This window comes from Sander lucioperca, chromosome 14 (assembly GCF_008315115.2).
Source record: "Sander lucioperca isolate FBNREF2018 chromosome 14, SLUC_FBN_1.2, whole genome shotgun sequence".
Classification (NCBI taxonomy): Eukaryota; Metazoa; Chordata; class Actinopteri; order Perciformes; family Percidae; genus Sander; species Sander lucioperca.
In genome coordinates, this window is record NC_050186.1 from 22127524 (window position 1) to 22152155 (window position 24632).

Below are 24632 nucleotides of genomic sequence, written 5' to 3' on the forward strand. Positions count from 1 at the left end.
GCATTCGAGACGTCTTCAATGACCACTGCATTCACTGTGAAGTTCCTTTTAACTTCTGGGTCATCATCAATGTCTGTATCCAAAGTATGTGCTGGCCACTCATTTTCTGCTTTCCACAGAAACCTTGGACTTTCAATCCATCTCCCTTGAATCAGATGTTCAAGTTTGAGTCCCCTAGAGGCGTCATCTGCTGGGTTTTGTGCTGAAGGAACATATCTCCACTGTGCAATATCTGAGGCGTCTCTGATGGTTGCTATTCTGTTTGCAACAAACGTTTTGAACCTTTTATCCTCATTCTTTATGTATTTTAATACTGCTGTACTGTCCGTCCAGAATTGTGATTTCCCCAAAGGAAGCTGTAGCTCTGATCTTAGCATCTTATCCACTTTAACAGCAAGAACTGCACCTGTCAGTTCTAAGCGAGGAATAGTCATTTGTTTTAGTGGAGACACCCTCGCTTTGCCAAGTATGAAAGTAGTATGGACCTCGTTCTTGTTGTTTTGCAACCTGAGGTAAGTAACTGTGCCATGTGCAATCTCACTGGCATCAGAGAAGTGATGCAACTGAGCAGAAGTTATCTGTCCGAAGTCTTCTGGCTTGTAACATCTACTGATCTTGAATCTTTCAACATTTTCAAGATCTTTCCACCACTTGTTCCACCTTTGTCGAAAGGATTGGGGTATTGGATCATCCCAACCGTACTTCAGTCGACATAGGTCTTGCAAAATCATCTTAGCTGGGATTGTGAATGGGGCTAAGAAACCCAAAGGATCATACACAGAACTAATCATAGATAACATTCCACGCCTTGTATGAGGTTGATCTCTGATGTTAAATTTGAACTTGAAGGTGTCAGTTTCGCTGCACCAAAGTAGTCCAAGAGCTCGTTCAACTGGTAACTTGTCTCTGTCCAGATCCAACTCCTTGAAGTGCTTGGATTTCTGTCCTTCTGGAATTTGCAACAACACTTCACGATTGTTACTACTCCATTTCGTGAGATTGAAGCCTCCCAACTTGCAGATAGCAGTAAGGTTTCTGACCATGAGCGTAGCGTCTTCTTTAGAAGGTAAACTCTTCAGAAGGTCATCCACATAGAAATTTCTTGTGACTGTGTCAATTACTTCTGCTGAAAAACGGGTTTGATTGTCGTTAGCGGTTTTTCGCAGAGCATAACATGCACAGCTAGGAGAAGATACAGCTCCAAATAAGTGAACAGTCATACGATACTGCACAAGTTCCTTCTCCAAGTTTCCTTCTGGCCACCACAAAAACCTCAAAAAGTCCATATGTTCATTATCAACCTTGACCTGATGGAACATTGACTGTACGTCCGCCATGATTGACACGGGTTCCTGCCTGAACCTTGTCAAGACTCCTAACAAAGAGCTTGTCAGATTTGGTCCTTGCAGAAGCTCCTTATTCAGCGAAACACCTTTATATTCTGCCCCACAATCAAACACGATGCGCAGATTCCCTTTTTGTGGATGGTACACACCATGGTGAGGGAGATACCAGATTTTTCCCTCAGAGCGCTCCAACTGGCTCTCTGGTACCCGCTCAGCATATCCTTTGTTGATGACGTCAGTAAGGAAATCTGTATATTCCTCGTGAAATGTTTCATCCTTCAGAAGTCTCCTTTTCAAAGCACTGACGCGCTGCTTAGCGACAGAAAAGTTGTTTGGCATGTTTATATGTGGTGTCCTGAAAGGCAGTTTCATCGTGTAGTGGCCATCTTTAAGTTGCACTGAACTTTCCACTATTTCCATAAATTTCTTTTCCTCTCTTGACATTTCCTCTTTGTCATTAAAGAAGTCCTCATTAAAGTCATGATTGTACTGCCTTATCAGCAGCTCTTCCAACCTGTCAACACCAATCCGATTAGCAGTGACAGCAGGGTAGCCATTCTCACACTGCTCTGCACTGTTTCCACGTAGAGGTCCATTAATAACCCATCCCAATAGGGTTCTTACCGCATATGGTCCCTCTCCTTCACTGTTGATCACCTCCCATGGTTCCATTAACCTTGAGGAGTTTGTGCCAATCAGTAAATCGACACCAGCATTGATCCGGGGAATATGTATATCCTTTAGGTAAGACCACTTAGACAACTCTTCTTCGGTGATGATATTATTTGTCGTCACTGGCATTTCCTCTTGTGTGAACATATTAGGAAGCTCGAAAAACTGCTTGCCGGTAAGTTCAGAGATTTCCAAACCTTTGATAATGTTGCTTGGGACAGTGGTGTTATGGCCCATTGTGCGTAGATGAATTTTTGTCCTTTTTCCTTTGATGTTTAATCGTTCCATAAGGCTTTCAGAACAGAAAGTATCTGTACTTCCTGGATCCAGAAATGCATACGTTTGAACAACCTTTGTTCCCTTTGTACACTTAACATTAACAGGTAAAATCGAAAGGATGCCGTTACTGCCTCCGGCCCCTGTATGACCACAGGTAGAGACAGTGTTTCTACCTGCCGACAGTTCCTTAGACTGGCCTTCATCTTTGCTCTTTTGGATTTTCTCGATGTGAAGAATGCTGGGATGCCTTTGTTTACAAACTTTACAAGATATGCGGTTGTTACATTCCTTGCTCATGTGCCCTATGCACAGGCATCCAAAGCAAACTCCCTTTTCTTTTAGAAAGTCCAACTTTTCCCGATGCGTTCTCTGTTTTAACTGTGGACAATGCTCCAATGCATGACCTAGTGCACAATACAAGCAGGAAACGGAGCTTGATGTTGTAGATGATACACTTTGTGTTTGAGTATGAATACTTTTCTTGGTTACGTTCATAATTGATTCCTTAGGCATAAAGACAGCAGTTGCGAAGCTATTTCTTTTGAGTTGTGCCCTTTGCTGTATCTTTGCCTTGTTGTCTCCTTTATTTACAACTTGAGTATCTTGGATATTGCCAAAAATTGGTTCAGAGATGATTTTAACTTGGTACTCGATGAACTTGACGATATCCTTAAAGCCAGATCTACGTCCTTGCCTTTCAGATATTTCACACACAAGTGTTCTCCATTTCTCTCTGAGCTTATAAGGAAGCTTTTGAATTATTGTTTTCATGTTTGCTGGCATATTGAGTTCGTCCAAATATTGCAAATCCTCCATAGCGTTGCAACACTCTCGCAGAAATAATGCATAAGCTTGTAGCCCCTTAGCATCTTCTGCCTTAATAGAAGGCCATCCAACAATTTTGGAAACGTAAGCATCTGCGATCTTTACTTCTTGTCCAAAATGTTTGTGGAGAAGGTCTTTGGCCACTGCATATCCTCTTTCTGGCAGCATGTGCTGGCAACTGCGCACTAGATCTTTAGGCTGCCCCCTAGTGAATTGCTCCAAGTAATACAGACAGTCTCCTTTGTTGTTTGTCTTGACCTCCACACATTGTTCGAAGGCTCTGATGAATGACCTATATTCTAGGGGACTTCCATCAAACACGGGAACTTCTCTGTGAGGCAGCAGCTGTGAGTTCTGCGTCTGTACGAGGGTGGCTGTTATTTCGTTTTGCCTTTGTAACAGACTGTAGAAGTCTCCGGACAGTTGAGGATCACCTTGAAAATGTGGTACTAGATGACCAGAAGGATTTAACTGTTTTTGCCACTGTTTTGTTTGATCAGACCTTTTCCGCTCAAAGCCTGCCTGTTTAGCTGCATTTTCCTTGTCCATTGTTTTTTCCACTGTTGCATGAGCGCTGGCAAGTAATGCATATTTTTCCTGAGAACTGTCCTTTTGCTGTGGGTTGTATTGTTCAGCGTGAGGATTCAGTGCGTTTCCCTTTTCAAAATAGGAACTCATTCCATCTGAATGCGTACTGCCATGACATGAGGTGTTCAACACTGCAAGTTTTGCTGAAGAAGCTGCTATTTCAGTTTCAATTTCAAGTTGTTCTTTTTTCCTTCTTAATTGCTCCGCTTGCTCCTCCAAAGCATGTTTTTCTTGAAGTGCAGCAGCACGTGCCAAGAGTGCAGCCTTTTCTGCCTCTGCTTGAAGCCTTACGGATGACGTTGAAGATTTGCTGCTGTTTGAGACAGTACTTTTCCGACCCGAGCCTTTACTGGAAGCTTTGGATTGGACGTTTGAAATGCTGTCCTGAGGATCCACATCAACACCAAGATTTTCAGCTTGATGGCAACTTTCATTGTAAACCAACCATTTGTTTACGTCAAAAATAAAATCAGTGGCACTGAGCATTTTTACCTTAAACCACATGTCCTGTTTTTTCACCTCGTCTTTAGGTAGTAAACCCATCAACACTTCATGTTTTTCTTTTGCTTCATCACAAAGAGCATTAAACTTTACAAAAGTACCTTTCAACTCTTTTACAAAGCCCTTTTCATTCATCAAACCACTAATTGTATTTTTCAGATTCCATGCTTTTTTAGTTTCACCTTTCTTTCTTGTTGCAGGTTATCAATTTTCCCCAGAAACGCTTTTTCTGTCAGTTTAATACTTCGCTTTTTAACAGAAGGGTCCGAACCTTTAACAGTGGAGTCTATAGCGTCCGAACCACACTGCGGTTCTGTCTCACTTACGAGTTCAGAGTCAAGTTTGAGCTCTTCACTCATAGTCAATCATGCATTTTGCACAGTTCCGTGAAGAAGAAAAAACGCGCTCGGAGCGCGTAAACAGTTAGTACCAATGCATTGGATTTTAAACGCAAAGTTATGTGTGCACACATTTATAATAATGGCCATTCACTGTCTGTAGCGCTACACATACCTTAACGTTGGCCGGCTCGCCGCTGTTGACGTTCCGCTGGCACCGTTCCGAGCCAGGTGAAGAACTATGTGTTGGGGATGAATAGAATATGCCAATGTGCAGCGCAATCCAACGTTGTCCTCAGCGAAGCAACAGCAACAACGGCAAAATCCCCCAACGTCCTCTCAGCGAAGCGACAGCAACAATGGCAAAATCCCCCGACGTCCTCCACGTTTTCCTCCTTTGAGCAGTTTTTTGACTTAAGATGTAGGGACCCTTGCTACTCGAAAACGTCCACTACGTGGCTGGGTGGATAATTTAACTATTTAAGACGCGTGCACTATGTGAGCCAATGCCAAACATCGCCAGTAAGCATTTATTTTACAACTTAGGCCATTTCGCATACATAGAGTCCATTCATATGTGTAAACATCATACAAAAACACATTAATTCCACTTTTCTTCTTCTCGTAACATACTGCACGTTCAAAAAACTGTTTGCTCCCTTCTCTTCCCCACCTGTGCCCAATTGGCCATTGATTAAATCACCTCTATCCCAGCCAAATGGACAGCGCCCTGGCTACCCCCAGTGGCGGGAGGATTAACAGCAACAAATAATAAACAAACCCAAATGGCTCTCACAAATGGGATAACTTTGTTTGTTTCAGACCTTTTTCGTAAAACGTTTTTGCATTCTCTCTCTCGTATCTCCTTTCTCTAATAATATATTAAAATGTGTTTCTCATAGGAGGCATATAATCTTGTTTATGAAAAATAGACCAAAAAAAACCATTTCAAACTATTGATTCCTATTACTTCCAATTTCTTATTGTATGTGTTTTTATTTGATTGTGTATAAGACCACTCTCTCAGCTATGATTCAGGCTGCACATGTGGTGCTTTGGTTTTCCCCTGTAGAAACCATAGACTGTAAATATTATATATTATTATTATATTCATATTTACAATCTGCAGACAGGAAATTCTCCAGTTCTGTGGCTCCTCCAAATCAACTCTATTTTTCTAAATAGATGTAATGTGCTGTAGGTTATACCTACAGTAAAGAATACCCAAAATACATGCTATATATCATTAATATAGCCCTGATAAAAAAGATTTGTGTGTCCAAAAAATAAACTTTGTTTTTCTGTAAAAAAAATAAATGTAGTTATATATTTAACTTCTAGCATCCTGTGAGCTTCATAGAGAAAACAAACATCCTCACACACCTGTAAAGATGAAGTTGATTGACCTTTTTTCATGAAGCCCAAAAATACCTCAAAAACCTGGCAAAACCTGTGGCTGAGTTCTGCATGGAAACAGTTGACATCACAGCTGTAATGACAAAAAAAAAAGTATTTTGTTGCATTACTTACCTATATTATACCTTAAACAATACATTTTATAATAAACCAAACTTAAAAATACACAGTATCTTCAGTATTAAGATGAATGTATTTGTGAGATACTGTAACAACAGTTATCAGTAATATGATAGCTTTAGAAATCTCACCAAACAGGTTTAGTTGCAAGATCTGGAAAGGTTTGGCACATCCTGTATGTTTGTGGTCACATTTCACCAGACGCCCAGCGATATTAAAAACAAGTTCTGTAATGTTCAGACGATGCATCTGAAATGTTTCTGCCACAGCCTCATACAGAAACCAAATGGATTTACTACTTTGAAAGTGTGATGACAAGATCATATTGAAGAACTACTGTATGTTGCTGACAGTAAACAAGGCCAGAGACATGAAGAACTGAAACATATTTTACACATCACCCACGAGTCAACATGTATTATTATAAAGGCTGAAAATGCCGCTGTTTGAAAAAAAATGCATATTCAGTGATATATTGAATTACTCCCATGAGTTTTGTACGTGACACTTTATATCATAAAGCAACATGATGTCAGTCAGGTTAATCATTACAGGACAGAGCAGTGAGTTGAACAACAGTCTTTATTTGGAGCTGTGTCTTGTATATGTAAGATTATTTTAACAGGATGTCTGGCTAACACAAACCACCACTGAACCATGTAAGTATCCACATACACAGTACCTGCATTACATAATATAAAGAACAATAACTAAACAAACAGTCCTAAAAATGTAATGACAATTTGATCCTGTAAAGTTTAGCTTTATGTGTAGCTAAAGAAATGGTTTTAAGTAGCATTTCATGGTCTAGCATTTCATCGATCCAAAATCAGAAATGGTCCACACACTCCCCTACACACTGCTGTAAGACAAAGTTGGGTCTTTCATTTCCAAAATCAAATATTTCAATATATTTTTGAGAAAATATATTGAAATCGTTGCCAAAAGAAAGTTGCATTATTTTGGAAAGGGACGCATCAGCAGACGATATTCAGAGGGTTGAGGTTGATCTGGGTTTAGGGTCAAACTCAGAACATTCCCTTCCTGTAGCGGTGGATCAACTCTGATACGTCTTCCTTACACACCTTTATCCAGCCATCCTCCTGCATGTGGTACACTAGAGAAACACACACAAAGATGAGCACACAAACACACATTATAACTACAAATGTACACAGACAAATATGTAATTTTACCATTTTCAAGTGCTCATAGACCACAGCTTTATATATTTAAGGACCATAACATTCTGTTTTTGCTTAATTAAAAAAAGAGAGATGGGGAAGGACATGCAACAAAGCTCCCTGGCTGAACATGAACTGGGTTGCAATTTTAGTTCATAGGTAGGCTCAATACTTTGACATAATGTTTTTATTTGGCAGTGTTCGTTCATTTCATTTCTCGTTAGTTTTGTGCAGATGACGCTTGTAACAGAGATGAAGTGTGTGGTTGAGGATTGTAGGAGAGCCCTTATTTGTGTATTTGTTTGTTTGTCGTTTGTATTATTTATTTTTGTATTATCATAACTATTAATGTTTTTTATGTCTTCCATGTTTTCGTGTCTGAGGGCCCTCTTGAGAACTACATGATGCATCTCAAGGAGTTTATCCTCAAATTAAAATTAAACAAAAAAAAAAAAAAATATATTAAAAAAATAAAATATATAAATAAACATACTAAACCGTTGAGGATGATAGGAATGTCATTAGTTTTAAAGGTTTGATGATGGTGATAGATTACAAGTCAGATGATTACCGAAGTGATTACACATCCTCCTAAGGGGGACATACTGTAAATGTGTGAACCAAATTTCATGCTAATTCATCCAAAAGTTGTTAAGATATTTCAACAAAATGTAAACCTCATGGTGGAACTATAGGGAAACTCAGAGGATCAATAAAACCAGTAGGATTCATCCTATAGGAAAAACTTCATGGTAAACACCAACCTAGTATAGTTGTTTAGATTTCAGACTGGACCAAATAGGACAGACTGACCCACTTTATACTTTAAAGTGTATATCGCTAGTGTGGCCAAAAAGAATATCTTAAATAGAGACACAAAATAGACTTAAATGCAAAATCTAAAAGAAAACATTCTCAGAGTGTACTCACTGTTGACCACGCCTCCAGAATAGGCGTCCCTGTGTGTGGCGTGAGTGATGCCCCGACGGCCCAGTTCATACGCCTCCTCAACCGTCATGTCTTCCCGGTAACCGCTGTCCATCACACCGTAGGCGAAACTGCTGCCACAGCCGGTAGAGAACATTTGGCCAGAGAGACGCGTCGCATTATCATCCACATAGTACAGACCGGGTCCCTGGGGAGCACACAGTCATTATATGGTCTGTAGGGGAAAGTTTTACATTTAAATGTTTTCATTTACAACTTTTATTTATGGGCCACGGTTTCTGATAAGAATACAGCAGTACTTCTACATAGTGAGGTGTCAATAATACCAGTACTAGTCTTTGTGGGTGTTAAATATCAAGTTTACACCTGACCTGCCTCATTCATGGACTGTCAATCACCACTGAAACCACGCCCCTTTCCAAACGTATATAACTCCGCCCTTCAGGCCTGTGACACTCATTTTCCCGCCAAACAAAGCAGGCAGAACAAAGAGAGGAGACTTTTTCGTTGTGTAACACTTATATTTGGTCACATTGAATGTTATGTCTGAAAGTTTGATGTATTTTGTTTGGTTTATATTAGATTGCAGAGTGAAATCCTGTTTAAAGTTAAGAGAAACACCAAGTACAGATTGTGGAAGCAGTGCAGACTGTGGATGCGTTACTGAAGTCAAGCTGAATCCAACCTAATTTGTTATGATTGATTGTTCAAGGCTATTTAGATCTGTGACATTTTCTTTATATACTTATTTGTTTAGACAAAATCATCCATCCATCCATCCATCCATCCATCCATCCATCCATCCATCCATCCATCCATCCATCCATCCATCCATCCATCTATTATTCACTTGCAACCAGTGTAAACCTTTTCCCTACATTTACAACAATAAAACCTTGGAACGACACTGGATCCTGAGTTTAAATGTGCACACCACATCAGATGTTCAGTGAACCAACACCATCAGCACTTAAGAGTTTTTTCAGTGGGTAATGTTTTTAGATTTAATGAACTGCTTCATCAGTGATAAGATAAGATAGACTTTATTAATCCCACACTGGGAAAATTCCAGTGATGTCTGCAGGGTACGCTTGTATCTTCTAATTTTTTTCAGGATTGTATACTTGACTCTTAAAGAAATTATACTTTGTACTTAAATTTATACTTAAATTATGTAATCATTTTGAGATGGCCAACTGGTGGTTTCAGAACCATATGGTATCGTTTGTGTCATATTGACATTTAGTCCATATTTAAATATGTTTTTGATTTGATATACTGTAAACAATGCAAACATTCCCTCTCTGTTTGAATCACTTGCTTTTGTTAGTTGCAAATTGCTACTTGTTAATTGCTTTTGTTGTAAATGTTTGTTATCTAAATGGTGTCTATGTTTTAGTTTTTACTGACGAAAGCCACGTGAATATAAATAATGTAAATTATCGTCATCGAGCGTCATTAACAGTAATTAGAAATAATGATAACACGCCTGTCATGGTTGTGGTTTTCTTTTGTAGTTTTATTGTGTTAATGTATTCCCTGTTTCCTTGTTGTTTCCTGTCTCATGTGTTTCTGTATTATCTATGTTTTACCATGTGTGTATGTTTTATGCTTATGTTTCCTGTTTTACTTTGTAGTGTCTGTTTCTTTACTTCCTGCCTTGTGTGATTTCCCGCCTCTGTGATTGCCTGTCCTGCCCTGATGTTGTTCATCAGCCCTCATGTCACCTGTCTCTCGTTACTACCCTCGTTACGTTGTGTATTTAGTCTCTGTGCTTTCTTTGTCTCTTGTCAGATCGTCATCTTTTCTTCCTGTTCATTCCCTGCTTTCGCTCCTTCCTGGTCGTTTTGTCCTTCCGTGTCTTCTGTTTTTCTAGTGGATTTTGGATTTTGTTTTTGGTCTTTGTTTTGTCTGCCTGCCCGCCCTTAGGACACCTTCAGTTTGTAAACCTTTTTGCTTAATAAAATCTTTTACTCTACTTGCTGCCTCCTCGTCACTACTCTGCATTTTTGGGTCAAAGCCTCACAAACCCTGACAACACCAGCATCACTTTTTTATAATACAGCCATATTACAGTAACAGGGAAAATAAAACCTCCAAATTACATAAACATCCAGTCCCACCTCTACACTCCCCTGGCTTGTACTGAAAACCACAACATGGTAATGTTTACAGTAAGACTCACGCACACATACACATACACATCCACAACCACACACACAGCTCACCTCTTTGTCCCATCCACAGATCATGCTTCCCATGGAGAGGCCCATGCCTCTGTAACCCAGCATCATGTTACACAGCAGCTTGGAGGCTGCAGCCACAGAGATCCTCTGGTTGTTCCTCAGCCTGTATAGCCTGAATGAAATATTAAAACAAAGTACCAATACATTCATAAGCAAATCACTTGACAAATCAGTCAGTCCTGACCCCTGGACCTCTTTGTGTCACCCAAAAAGAATAAACTGAAGGACAAAAGGGATTGGCCGACAATGGCACAAATATTCAATACACTGAATAACAGACCTGCACTCTTTAGCCAGGAGTCTCTCCCAGTACTGGCAGTCTGCAGCGCTGCCCGACATGGTGCCCAGCAGGTACGGGTTGATCTCTATGACCTTGTTGACATCGTTGGATGCTGCAGAGCCGTGACACATTTGGGAGAAGGAGACATTCAGTGACCAAGATTATAGTTTTATGTGTGTCAACACTATGAAATAGCAACTTGGTTACACTTGTTGCCTTATTTACATTTTTGAGCCCATTTAGCTCGTGGTCCCTAAATTTTACATTTCAAAGCTCCCCACCCCCTTTGAGACCTTTGTTCTTAAAGATGATGGGAGTGTTTTTTATATGATGTACAGCAGGTTGGTCAATATGACTCTAAGTCATGTCACTCTATAACTCCTCTTTACAGAAGCAAATAGTCTGTCAGAATAAACTTTTCCCACATTTCGCCCAATATTCTGTTTAGTGCCATCTTTTCTAATATTTTCCAGGTCAAATAAAAAAATGTCCATACTTTTAGGCATGCGCATTTACCTAAATAACGGCCAGCTGAGGCTCTGGAGTCCACAGCCACGATGACTCCGTGTCTGAACTTGAAGGCCAGGGTGGTCGTACCGTGGTTCAGGTCTATGGACACACCTCCTTCACGGTTGCAGGATTTGAGAAACCCGGAAGGCTAAAAGAAATCAAAGAAGGGATCTCAGTGGGACGCAAGATGCGTAATAGCCATGGTAATAGCACTGTGTGTGTGTGTGTGTGTGTGTGTGTGTGTGTGTGTGTGTGTGTGTGTGTGTGTGTGTGTTTGCGTGCGTGTTTGAGTGAGAACACGAGTGAAATATCTATCACATTCTAATATCCTTTGACAATAACTCGGGATAGTTAAGATAAATGCATGATATAAAGTTTCATAAGACGCAAACCTGCACCACACTGAGAACCACAGACGCGTAAAAGAACTTGGACCACCGCGTCGGACGCGTCATGCGTGTGGCGAGTATACCGGATAAGATTCAGTGCAGTTGCTTACCAAAATTTGGTGAAATAATACTCACGTCTACACCCAGAGGAACAGCAAATTCTTGAGTTTTGGTCCCGAAACTATAGTGGTTGGTTCGGTCGAAGAGATGCGTCTGTCCTGCCGGAAGAATCTGCCCCCGGAGTTCAGAATAAGGCTTAAAACCTGTTACTTGTAAAAGAGCCATTATGTATCAAAGTGTACTAACTATATTCTAAATATATTCTATACTTTAGGGTTAAGGTTTCCAAAATGACGAAGGCGACTAACAAAGCGTCAAGGATAATTTCCTTGTACGTGACGCGAAGAATTCGAAAGTGAAAGGGTTTCAATTAAAAACTAGTTCATTGTCCTGCCCTCTGAAAAAAATAACATTTAAAATAAGTCAGCAACACAAAATGTGTGCGCAACTATTATTCAATATATCTGGCTGTTTAGTAACTTAAAAAGTTAATTGATCAAAATAAAAAATAACCAAGACTCCGTAAATAAAAAAAAAGATGGCTCAAAACCCGCATAAACCAATACACCAATAGGAGAGCACTATATTTGTCTCGTCATCAGTTTCTAAGCGGAAAAGCATCACTCAGGTTTGGGAAAGCCAGCAGAGGTTTGCATAGTTCATCATTATAGAAATACACAATCTAATGCAGTTCAGTTAATGACAAGTTAACGACGTATTATGACATATAAATTAACATATGCAGCCGCTTATAAGCCTTTCTGTTTATTGGGTCTGTTATCATCAGCTGTTTGGGGCCATCACATATTACAGTTAGTAAATAATTAGACTACAAAACATGAAAATAAATTAAGCAACAGGGGTCAAATAGAATTTAATTCAATGATCTTCCTTTATTTTTTTATTCCATATTGTAAAAACATTTTACAGTCAGTATCGCCTAGCAGTGTCTCTGCTTACTGTAGTAACCCGTTAAGTATTTCTAAACTATTTCACATCACAGTGAAGCATAGCAGCAGAGTAGAAACCATGATTACATTGTTAATCACATGTCTGAGATGTTTCACTACTTATATATAAAAACTGGTGATTGAAAATGTAATCAAATTAAAGACAATTTCATTTTGCTGCTAATTGCTGTGGTGTTATATGGTGTGATTCTGCGTCGTGGCTCAGGCTGTATCCATCCGCTGCATGGACTCCTGCACAACCTCCAGCTTTAAGCGGACTACTTTCTCTGTCAGAACCGGTGTTGTGCCTGGACGGTATTTGTATTTAGTTTTCCTAGGAGAGAGGGAGAGATAGATAGATATATTTGACAAATGTGGAGTTAACCCATGTTTGACACTGAATCAGAAAACCTAGGCACTATAAATATACTGCTGTGTCTTTACATGGGTGAAGCTTGATCAATTAAAGTTTGGTTTTATAGACAGATGTATATATTAATGGAGGTTTCAATCTTGACATTCAGTTGTGTTTAAAGTGGTTACTTGTTTAAAAATTAGGTCACAATTCAGCACATACAAAGTTAATGCATAGTCCCACTGCCAGGGACAGACTAAAGATATTTACTACTCACTGAGAAGGACATTTGATTTGCAGACATGTTTTGACATCCTACATCCTAAAGTCCTACTCATGCTGGCCTACCTGTTGTCTTTGTACTCTGAAACCTGGTAGGGTCTGATGTAGTCCACTCCTTGTCTGGTGATGACGCAGATGTCGATGTTGTTGCCTGAGCCGAGGTCACTCATGATGCCCGCGTGGATGGCAAGACGCACCAGCTCCTTCGCCTCCTCCAGCTGAGACAGTTAAGAGGAATCAGGGAAATGAAGGAGAGAGGGACAAACAGCGACATACAGAACATGAAGGAGAAGGGGCACTCATCATTTTTAAAATCCACCTGCAGTGATTTCCCAATGCCTACACAATCTGTCAGTTTTTTATTTGGTAATAGATCCAATTCAAATGGAGGAGAACAAATTATTTTTTAAAACATTTTCTCAACTGTTTACATAATCTAGAAGCTTATTTGACCAACAGCCCTGCCACATTCATTCAATTAAAGATGCCAAAAAGTACATGGAATAATTTTTTGATTATGTCTAAATGATCACGACTAATGTTCATTATTATTATGTGGCGTACCTCCATGTCGGCTTTGAACCCATCCTCTAGAATCCCGAGAGCAGCCAGATCACCAGATCCTGCATGGACACAAAGTGAAGTCAAGCAAAACACACTGGATGTAGTCTGAGTGAATAAAATGCATAACTGCAGCTAATTAAAATGTATAATTTATACTGGTAAAATGTAGAATAATAAAGTCATAACCTCTTTCATATAACACAGAACATGTTTTGATATGATCTGGCATTGATAGTTCATCTATATAAAGTATTTTATGTATTTTATACACAAAATAACACATTTTAACATTACGAACGAGGCTCAGGTGGTAATAGCCAACATGATGCATCACAGAAACTTCAACAACAAAGAATCTAAAAAATATATGTCACAGTAACAGTGCTGCCAACACTTACAAAATAGAGTTAAGTCACATACCCATTGAAAGGTAAGGCACCTTATTTACACTCCCATAAGGCCCCACAGTGTACAGGTGGTTCCCAGTGCAATCTACTCCTCCCAGTATAAGATTGGCACCAATTTGGCCACGATACCTGAGGGGGTGCAAAGATCAAAACAGGGGAAGCCTGATTAACACCACAGTTATTTTAATGGACTGTGAGTTACATGTTTCATTAATTCACACCTCTAGATACAGGTACATGTGCGTGTGCAACACAAACCTGTACAACATATCCTGTAGTATGTTGACGGCCATGACGACACGAGGGTTCCTCCCGCTGTTCAGAGAGAAGATGGTAAGGTTGGAGGAGAGAAGATCTGTGGTCTTCTCTGTATCTGCTGCTGTACCTGCTCCACAACAACTACGGAGAGAAAAAACGAAAAATGTATTTGTAAGTCAGAGAGGGAAAGATTAATGAGAAGAGAAGGAGAGAAAAGTTAAATGATGGTTTCTTTCTTGAGCCACTATTTCCCTTCAACAAGAAAATCCATCATACAAAGGACAGATCGACGAATTTCTTCTTACACATCAGCCTCAACAGCCCAGAATGCAATGCAACCACAACTTGCAACTTGGGCAATCTGTCATCGGCAGCATGTTACTTTGTTTAAGTCTCTCTTCAGTAGATTTTGAACATAAAGTTACCACAGGACTGTTTACTTTCCAGCCATAACTGTTCTTATGTGGCAACCCTTAGTACTTAATACAACATCACTGTAGGGCATTCTGGCATATGTAGGAAATCACAAGTAAAGGAGGCAGTTTATGGTGAAATGTGCAGTGCACCAAAAAGAAAATTGCACTTAATTGCAAAACAAGTGGAATTGCATTGGACATCATTGACTGATTATGATGAGAATATTTTAAAGCTAGCTTTCTCCGCTCATGGTTGCAGTGTGCCGTGTATTAGACTTACTATATATTTGGAGCAATGTAATGGATCTTTGCGCACATCTTGTCGGCCACCACTTCACTGGAGGTAGCTCTTGTGTCTGCTCCCAGCACCACCCCATCCTGCACACACACACACACACACACACACACACACACACACACACACACACACACATGAATTGGGATATTAGTTTATTGCGCACATTTTATACAGCTACCCTTTGGTTGCCTTTGGGCAAGGCATTAAAATCGCAGTTGCTCCAGTGTGAAAATGTGTGGAATGGACATTCATTGCATTTGTTTTTATCAAAGTTATGCATTGTGGCAATGCAGGTGTGAACAGGGACTTTATAAAAAACTTTCCCTGTTGTGTTCAGTGATGCACTGATGGAAGATAAAAGAAAAAACAATGTAAAGAATCTAATTTATAGTTCATGGACTAAAGTAACTGTTTTGGTTCATTCATGTTTTAACAGTGCGGTTTAAACAGCTTTATACTCACCTTGAACACCACTCCTGCTATGGTGGTGCCTGTTTTCATAGGTTTAGGTGTCTGTCCTCCATCAAAAAGACCCTCTAATGCAGCATTTCTACAAAGATGGACAGAGAGAGAGGGAGGAGGGGGTAACAGGGGGTCAACTAATCAATATTATAGACACAATAGACTAGAGAACACATCATCACTATATTGATTCACTGATCAAAGTGATAAACAACCAGGAAAAAGTTACTTTCGCTTTTGATCCCGGTGAAAGCTTAGTGTAACCAACAATTTGATTGATTTTTTTTCATTATTGATACAGTCTGCTGTTGAGAAAACATACAAAGAAGCTCATACCTTGACGTGTTGTCGAAATTAAACCCAGCTGCAGGAGTTTCGAAGACATTTGATAGCGCCATACCGGGTCTGACTGCGGCTTCTCTGCGCGTCTCAATGCGCCTGAGGTCGCTGTTCTGAGCGTCGCCTCTCCTTCTTCTCTTTCGGTTTTGGAGTGAAAATGGAGAAACGCTGCACGGACTCACAAGTCAAAGGAGTCAGCACAGGGGTGAGTAAATCCGGACCGGTTCACTTATATTTATCTACTGAAGCAGCACCAAAGATATTAAGCGAAAACTGATCGATAATTTATTTCACGGATGAACAGGTGATGATGTACGTGAATAGTAACCAAACACAAAGTGAAAGACATCGACTGGACATTTCACGTGTTTTATTATCAGTAGGCCTATATTGATTACATGTAAGCTCTGAAGTTTAATTTTTACATTTCTATAAAAGTATCGACTGGCTACACTTTCATTTTCAGTTAATATCCTCTTTAAAACAATTCCTTCTCAGAACTCTAAATCCCAGAATTCATAGCTTTGTTCAGTCTGCTGAATGGACACGAAGCCATAAGCAATAATACATGTCTGTAATGCTGTATAACTTAGTGTTGTACTTGTTTGGCTTAATACATCTACACACCAACAACCACACTCTGTTGTCTCCTCCTCCCGCAGACCACCATCCTGGCTGCTACTTTTGATGGAGGGGTCGTGATTGGGTCAGATTCCAGGGCTTCCATTGGAGGGTGAGGGTGTTGTGACATTACACTGAAGTTGCCTCGTTGTTGAAGACATTAAGAAGAGGGACTGCTTTATAACATTCATGATACAAAATAAAATCTACAAATTCAAGTTGATACACAGGAACAACACTCTGAAATAGGGGGATGTGTTGAACAATGTATTATACGGATAGGCTACTTTTTACTTCTACTACACAATTCAGAGGGAAATATTGTACTTTTTTCGTTTTTTGACAGCTAGTTACTTTACAAATTACGATTTTGCATAAATACAGTAACATGCAGTAAGCTTATAAAATATAATACATAAAGGTGTATAAACTGTAATGTATAAACTACCTAACGGTATATAAAGCAATTAAAATAAACTCCAGCTCAACTTACATCAGTAAAATGCTGCTTACATATTGATACGACAGGAATAATCCGATTATAAACTACATAAAATTATAACAGTTATAGGGGACATTTGTCTACTTTTAAGTTTGAAACACTGAGTACATTTTGAATACTTTTACTTATTTAACATTTAATACAGGACTCTTAAGCTTGCATTCAGTGTTGGAAACAAGGACATTTAAAAGTGTTCATTCAGAAATCTTAACCTGAATGAGAGAGTTGTGTATTATTTGGCTGAATGGTGAATAGTCAGTAACTACATTATTGGTTTGGAAGCATGTGCAGGACCTTAATATATTATGATGATGAGCTTATTGTCTTAATGATAGCACTTCTAGTCAGAGCTGGTCAGAGCTCCAAATATATATGTAGTCTATCTGAAAAGTCTCTCTGCACTATGGCTATGTTCATCCTCTCTTTGTCTCTCTTTTCAGGGAATATGTATCATCTAAGACAATCAACAAGGTGATTCAGGTTCATGACCGGATCTTCAGCTGCATGGCTGGCTCACTCGCAGATGCTCAGGCCGTCACCAAGGCTGCAAAGTTCCACCTGTCCTTCCACAGGTGCCGAACACTTACATGAATACATTGGCACATATTAGCACGCACACACAGACAGATATGTTCATCTCATTTTTACATCACATTGAAATAAGGTTTTATTAATCCCACTGGTTATTTGCGTTATTTTCATTCTTCCATGACTTCTAGGCGAAGACAGTTATACACAGTTGCGTGCATGCAAACTAACACATACCCTGCATGCTTTAACAGTCTCAGACACACACACACACACACACACACACACACACACACACACACACACAATAATTTGAGAATCCAAAAACAACACATAATAGATTCAAAGTCTATTTTACTTTTAACAGGACACACTTACAAATGTGATCTTTCTTTCTCGATTCCCTCCTAATCCATAGTGTCCAGATGGAGACCCCTCCACTGGTGATAGCAGCAGCCTCGGTGCTAAAAGAACTGTGTTACAAAAACAAAGACGAGCTGCAGGCCGGCTTCATCACAGCAGGCTGGGACAGGAAGAAAGGACCACAGGTAGGTAGTGGTTGTGAAGACAGTCCAACACACTCCACCTTTCAGCATATAGCTGCATTACTGATTATCTCCATCCTTCTCCAGGTGTACGTCGTGTCTCTAGGCGGGATGTTAATCAGTCAGCCAGTTACCATCGGTGGCTCAGGCAGCACTTACATCTACGGCTATGTTGACGCAAAATACAAACCTAACATGAGCAAAGAGGAATGCCTACAGTTTGCAACTAATGGTACTTTTGTATTATTTTACTTATGTAGCCTACCCAAACCTAAATAACTTTGTACCTCTTTTGTCAGGAAGTTTATATCAGGATTTGAGAATATTTGTTTGGGGAAATTGGTTTGTGATTCTCCCAAACTTAATGATTATGTACAAGAGTGTAGCAGAAAATGAGAAAAAATGTGCACAATGATACGCCTCTTACTCAGTCTTCAGCAGCATACAGAGATTTCTCAGTTGTAAACTGAAATGAGCGGTTGGATTTATTTTCCGTGAGCAGAGTTTAGACTTTAATCAGAAGAGGAGGTTATTCAGTATTCAAGGATCTGCAGTGTTGTATACTAGGCTACACCTTTTTTATTACAAGAAGGCTTTTATTTGCACTTAAGGAAAGATAACATTGTTGTTGACTCAGTAGTTGTAGTTGTAGCTGTATAAATGTTACAAACTTAATGTCTGTGGTTGTTTATCTCCTGCTTTTTGTTCCTATCTTCCTCCTCTCCTCTGTCCCTGTGCTCACAGCTCTTGCTCTGGCCATGGGCAGAGACAATGTCAGCGGGGGTGTGGCTCACCTGGTGGTGGTCACGGAGACCGGGGTGGAGCATGTGGTTGTTCCTGGTGACAAGCTGCCTAAGTTCCATAATGAATAAAATAAAATTTGGATTTTAAAAAAAAGTAGTTTTTTGAAATCCTTGAGCTACAATTTAATCACTAATTTGCTTTGTATAGGACTGGGGTGTTATAGAATATACAAACGCACACCTAAAACACAAGTCAGACACATGAAAGATAAGTGAGTTACTGCTAACGGGAAACTTGTGAATGTGGAAATAGTTGTGTAAAAACGTTTGCATCTTAGATGCAGACTAGGTTATACAAAATCTATACCAAACTACAAAACTACTATTACAGCTCTTAATAGATAAATATTTCCATTATAAGATTATCTCTGCTTTGTTCTGGGTCCAAATTACGTTTTGTGTGGGTTTTTTTGAATGTGTGACAATATGTGAAATAAAAATTAAAAATTCCAAAACCTCATCTTTCTTCCTCTCTCTTTTTTTATTTGACCTCTTTGCTTCAAAATAAAGGCTTTTCATGGATTTGTGATGTGTTCTGTAAATTACTGTATTTGCCCCATCATTCTTGAAGGGTTTTAAAATGTAATAGTGCATGCTGTATGCAGTCTATTTAGTGTCGGGACAATTGAATGACTTTGTGGTCCACGCAATTAAACAGTTATGCCACCACAGAGTGGACAATCTAGCCTGACAAGGCTATAGACTGATTTTGAAATGTGCGCACTTTTCAGTGAAACGTTTGAAATAGCCTACTGGTGAAGAGCTGGTTGAAGAGGAGGGACAATGTAACTTTCAATTTCGATTTAATTCAGGAAAACATGGAGTCCGTCTGATGTCTGACCAAAGTCGTCGAAACAGTTTTAGATTTTTAAAGAAGGGTTTCGACAACGAGAAAACTTTATAAAATAAAACCAGTACTGCTCGGCTCGACTGAACCTTTCGGTTTCCGTCCCTGGCAGACAGAAACGGCCATTGTTGTTACCGGAGTCTCAGCAGAGCATCAGCATGTTGAAAGAAACGGGGCCCGAGTGGTTGTCTGAGGAGGTGAAAACCGGAGTAAGTACAATTTGAAATGTTTGAGACAGTTGGTGGTCTGTATGTGCACAGTTCTGAAAACCTGTGGATTGGGCTAAGTTAAATACGGAATTGACAGGTGTGTGTGTATGTATGTGTGTGAGTGTGGAAGTGTGTGTCTGTGTATGCGTGTGTGCGTGGAATGAATTATAAATAGTAATTGTTTTTATCTGTGTCCGTAGACGACCATCATTGCCATAGAGTTTGATGGAGGGGTCGTGCTGGGGTCTGATTCTCGAGTGTCTGCAGGGTAAGTTTGTGCGTGCGTGTGTATTCATGCTCTGCAGTGTCTCTATCTGCATAGTTGACACCAGGGATTATTTAGCTTCTCATGCATAATGACCCCGATATCCTCCCACCTCTATAGCTTTCCTTACATGCAGAATATCTTGCTTTTTTGGATTAGATTAGATACATTTTCTTACTTTATTGTCATTGCACAGAAGTGCAGAAGGGTAGAGAAATAAGCATAAATAGTGATAATATATAAATAAACTAAAAATGAATGTGCTAAGATGTAAATACACTAAGATATATAAAGAATGAAAAACCCACAATCACACTCGCTCTCCCTCTCCATTCCTCCATCCAGGTCCTCAGTGGTGAACAGGGTGATGAACAAGCTGTCTCCCCTCCATGACAAGATCTACTGTGCTCTGTCGGGCTCTGCAGCAGACGCTCAGACCATCGCTGAGATGGTCAACTACCAGCTCGACGTCCACAGGTAAATACACACTCAAAGAAGAGCCCATACAGTGAGCAAGGACTATTTTACAGTTTATGCATTCATATAATTGCTCAGCTAATAGTGTCCCTTAATGGTGTAAAGATGGTTCCTGAGAAATTCTGAATATAATATAAAAACTCCACTGAGTGAAATGTTTTGACTTTAAAAGTTTAACATTCATCAACAAGTTTCAGCTACTGGCATCTTAAATGTAAAGTTATCAGTATTATATAAGCCTGTGCAAGTGAAACTACAATGCACAAGGTGTTTTTCTCTCTCTTTTTATGGGAGACACTGTATCCTGTTACTGTTAAAATATGCCTCCGTGGCCGGAGGCATTATATTCTCAGTTGTCCATCCGCCGTCCCATTCTTGTAAACGCAATATCTCAGGAACCCCTGGAGAGAAATTCTTCAAATTTGGCACAAACGTCCACCTGAAATCATGGATGAACTGATTAGATTTTGTTGGTCGGAGATCAAGGTCACTGTCACCTCACAAAATGTGTTTTTGCCCATAACTCAAGATTTCCTACACTTATTATGACAATTCTTAAAGTGCCCATATTATGAAAAAATCACTTTTTCTGGGATTTGGGGTGTTATTTTGTGTCTCTGGTGCTTCCACACACATACAAACTTTGAAAAAAATCCATCCATGCTGTTTAGAGTGAGATACAGTTTCTGAATGTGTCCTGCCTTCAGTCTCTGGGTGAGCTGTTCAAAATCGGCACGGCTTGTGACGTCACAAGCCGAAACGAGCAGGCTAACCGCAACCATTAGCTTTTAGCGTTAGCATGCTAACGCTAATGCTAACGCTAGCATGCTAACGCTAGCATGCTACCTCATTCTCAATAGCAAAGCACTGCTACAACACACACAAGTTCACCATAATCTACAAAAGAACTACTTACATGTGTGCCCTCATTTAGAAGTCTCCCAGCTAATCCTGACTTGTAACTGACCGAAGTTGTAGAAACAGCCTGTCTTTTACTGTCTATGGAGCTAGCTAGCTGACATAATCTACCATGATCTATCTGAGCTACTGGGCATGGTGCGAGTGCAATCAAAGATAGTACAGAAGAAGAACAAGAAAAGAGGTCTCACTCTGTAGCTAAAACAGAGACCAGCTGAAAAGAGGATCTGCAGCAGTGAGAGAGAGCGGTGCAGTACAATAAAAATATGGTGTTTTTTGAAAATTAAACCATGTAAAACTATTCTGGTACAACCTTAAAATACAATTATGAACCTGAAAATGAGCATAATATGGCTGCTTTAACACAAAATGTCTAATAGGGTAAAATGATTAAGTGATGACATTTCATATACAAAAGGTCAAAGGTCAACATGTGACATCATAATGCAAAAATTATGTTCTGGCCATGATATATGATACTGAATTAAATCTTTCGTGCCCACCTTGAAACTGTGGTGATTGTATAGAGGTTGCCAGGTTGAAGATGTGTGTGCAGCATCCACGTTTAGCCAAAAAATACACTTTTTTTTTTTTTGTATTCCTTCAAAGTTTTCACTTCATATATTATGAGTCTGGGCAGACATGAATGTAACGGCAACGTAATTGGTTGGCAGAGGCATACAAACACTAAGTAGTAAGTCTAGTCTTTTCTGTTTTCCTCTGTCAGTCTTGAGATAGACGAGGATCCCCAGGTTCGCTCAGCTGCCACTCTAGTGAGGAACATCTCGTACAAGTACAAGGAGGAGCTGTCGGCACATCTCATCGTGGCCGGCTGGGACAGGAAAAATAAAGGACAGGTCAGTAGACATGCTGTTGGCTGCAGACTGGATTAAAAATAATGTTACAAGTAGGAGTATGCATGAGCACCCAAACCAAAAAGGGCTGGTGCTGAGCCAAAAGTGAGAAGATCATGAAATAAACAAATAGCTTGCACACTGTAGGGTGTAGGGTACACCTAGGTGATGTTTTGAGAACAACTGCTCCTAATCAGATTAAAGATGACACTGCTGGCATCTTGAACGTCTCTTTTTTTTGGTTTATGTCATCTGAAAGATTATTAGAAAGATAAAGTTTATAATGTCAAAATGAATGTCTTTAACTTCTGCTAAAGTGACCTTGATGTTGATAAAAGATTGTAGACGTGGTCTTGTTGCTGCTGGAGGCTTTGAATAAAAGATCTTATCTAACAAACACACTTGATGTTATTGGTGTTCATACAGAATGAATGACATTATGGTCTGTCTGTCTGATCTGTCCCCGTACCCTTTGACCTCTCCCAGGTGTTTGCAACCCTGAATGGTCTCCTGACAAGACAACCTTTTGCAGTCGGGGGCTCTGGCAGCTCATATGTTTATGGGTTTGTTGATGCTGAATATCGAAAGGGCATGAACAAGGAGGAGTGCCAGCAGTTTGTTGTCAACAGTAAGTGTTTTTTTTTGTCAGATATATTGTGTATCTCGTACTAGCTGCTGAATAGAGCTAACTATTCTATAATTGTATGTTATATAAAGTATTTTTTCCTATTAGAACTTTCCTCACCTTTCTCACCCCTTCTCTTATTGTCTTTCTCTCTCTTGTAGCTCTCTCTTTGGCAATGAACCGTGATGGCTCCAGTGGCGGCGTGGCCTATATTGTCTCCATTGATGAACACGGCACAGAGGAGAAAGTCATTCTAGGGAATGACTTACCAACCTTCTTTGATCAGTGATACACATGTAGTTTTTTTTTCATCCCTATTTTGCTAAGCCACTGTTGTGCAGGTTACAATTAGATATTTGTTTTGCTCCCAATAGTCATTATTGCACACGCTTTTTGGTTCAGCTGTCAACTAATACAGCTTATAACCTAAAAATTAAGAATACTTTGACTAATAATTCTATTTACGAAAATGCATTGTTCTATGATTCCCAAAGCTATTTCAAGTGTAACATTAGGTAGCCTTGGTGTGTGTATACTGTAATTTAAAAGCTGCTCACACCCTCAGATCATCAGATAAAGCTGATTACGTTTGTGGCTCATCATTAGGGACTTTGAAATATAACAAAGAAGAAGGTTATCTCACCAGAGGGATGACAGAAAACATTTTGTTAGCTCTGTCCCTTCACCAAGTTCAGGACAGCTATACAGAGGTAGACATGGAAATTGCCCCTGTGTCTGTCGAATGGTCTCTAGCCATCAGGTCATTTCCTTCTCTTAAACTTGTTGCAAGACTCATTTTTCAGTCCATACGGCTCCAGTTTGTGTTTTAATGGTCCTGAGTGGCAAAGTAAATGAAAGTAAATGCACCTTCCTTTCACAAAACCTGAAGAACCCCCATAGACTGTATATTAACAGTCTATGAGAATCCCTGCCGTTCCTTTATCCTCACTAGTCCCACAGAACACTCCCACACTTTCTCTAACAGCAGCTGTTGTCTGTCAGGTATTCAGTCTGGCAACATATCAGCAAAAAGTGAAAGTCAAATTTGTTGCACAACCAGAAGATTATGTCACCCTTTTTTCTGCACGACAAGAGTGTTTTAGGATTAAGATGCTTATTGATGGTTTGTCACCTGCAGGATTTGCCTGAACATAAGTAAAAGCATGATTAAATTGACATACATTTTGTATGAATGGACACTAGCATATCAAAACATGATTTAATGTCAAAAATAATTAAAGGCCATGTGTTGAAAGATTCACTTTTTGGTTTCTCACTTTACAATGAACTACGCTGTTTTTTATGAGAATGCTGACACTTGATGTTATAACAGCAGTTTTCATCCAGGTGGTTAGTTAGGAGGAAGAACAAGATGATGACGTTACAAATAATTCTTAAACTAAGG

General features: G+C 39.6%; 4 protein-coding genes across 4 annotated transcripts; 2 read left to right on the forward strand and 2 right to left on the reverse strand.

The window, feature by feature from the left end:
* Positions 1-6649: 6649 nt before the first annotated feature.
* On the reverse strand, positions 6650-12167 carry psmb8a (proteasome 20S subunit beta 8A). Its single transcript, XM_031295554.2, has 6 exons — positions 11778-12167; positions 11260-11401; positions 10744-10855; positions 10446-10575; positions 8200-8404; positions 6650-7202 (listed from the first exon to the last, which is right to left on the reverse strand). Exons 1-6 carry the CDS (start codon positions 11925-11927, stop codon positions 7114-7116), a joined length of 828 nt encoding a protein of 275 aa, XP_031151414.1. The 5' UTR covers positions 11928-12167; the 3' UTR covers positions 6650-7113.
* Positions 12168-12618: 451 nt separating this feature from the next.
* Positions 12619-16293, reverse strand: psmb13a (proteasome 20S subunit beta 13a). The gene is made up of 8 exons (XM_031295555.2): positions 16031-16293; positions 15695-15782; positions 15215-15312; positions 14519-14659; positions 14274-14389; positions 13854-13912; positions 13356-13507; positions 12619-12986 (listed from the first exon to the last, which is right to left on the reverse strand). Exons 1-8 carry the CDS (start codon positions 16090-16092, stop codon positions 12875-12877), a joined length of 828 nt encoding a protein of 275 aa, XP_031151415.1. The 5' UTR covers positions 16093-16293; the 3' UTR covers positions 12619-12874.
* On the forward strand, positions 15989-19117 carry psmb12 (proteasome 20S subunit beta 12). Its single transcript, XM_031295557.2, has 6 exons — positions 15989-16238; positions 16696-16766; positions 17597-17728; positions 18103-18232; positions 18317-18461; positions 18974-19117. Exons 1-6 carry the CDS (start codon positions 16191-16193, stop codon positions 19099-19101), a joined length of 654 nt encoding a protein of 217 aa, XP_031151417.1. The 5' UTR covers positions 15989-16190; the 3' UTR covers positions 19102-19117.
* A 669-nt stretch (positions 19118-19786) lies between these two features.
* psmb9a (proteasome 20S subunit beta 9a) lies at positions 19787-24414 on the forward strand. Its single transcript, XM_031295558.2, has 6 exons — positions 19787-20088; positions 20289-20356; positions 20699-20830; positions 22476-22605; positions 23089-23230; positions 23389-24414. The coding sequence occupies exons 1-6, from the start codon at positions 20038-20040 to the stop codon at positions 23514-23516; spliced, it is 651 nt and encodes a 216-aa protein (XP_031151418.1). The 5' UTR covers positions 19787-20037; the 3' UTR covers positions 23517-24414.
* Positions 24415-24632: the final 218 nt, after the last annotated feature.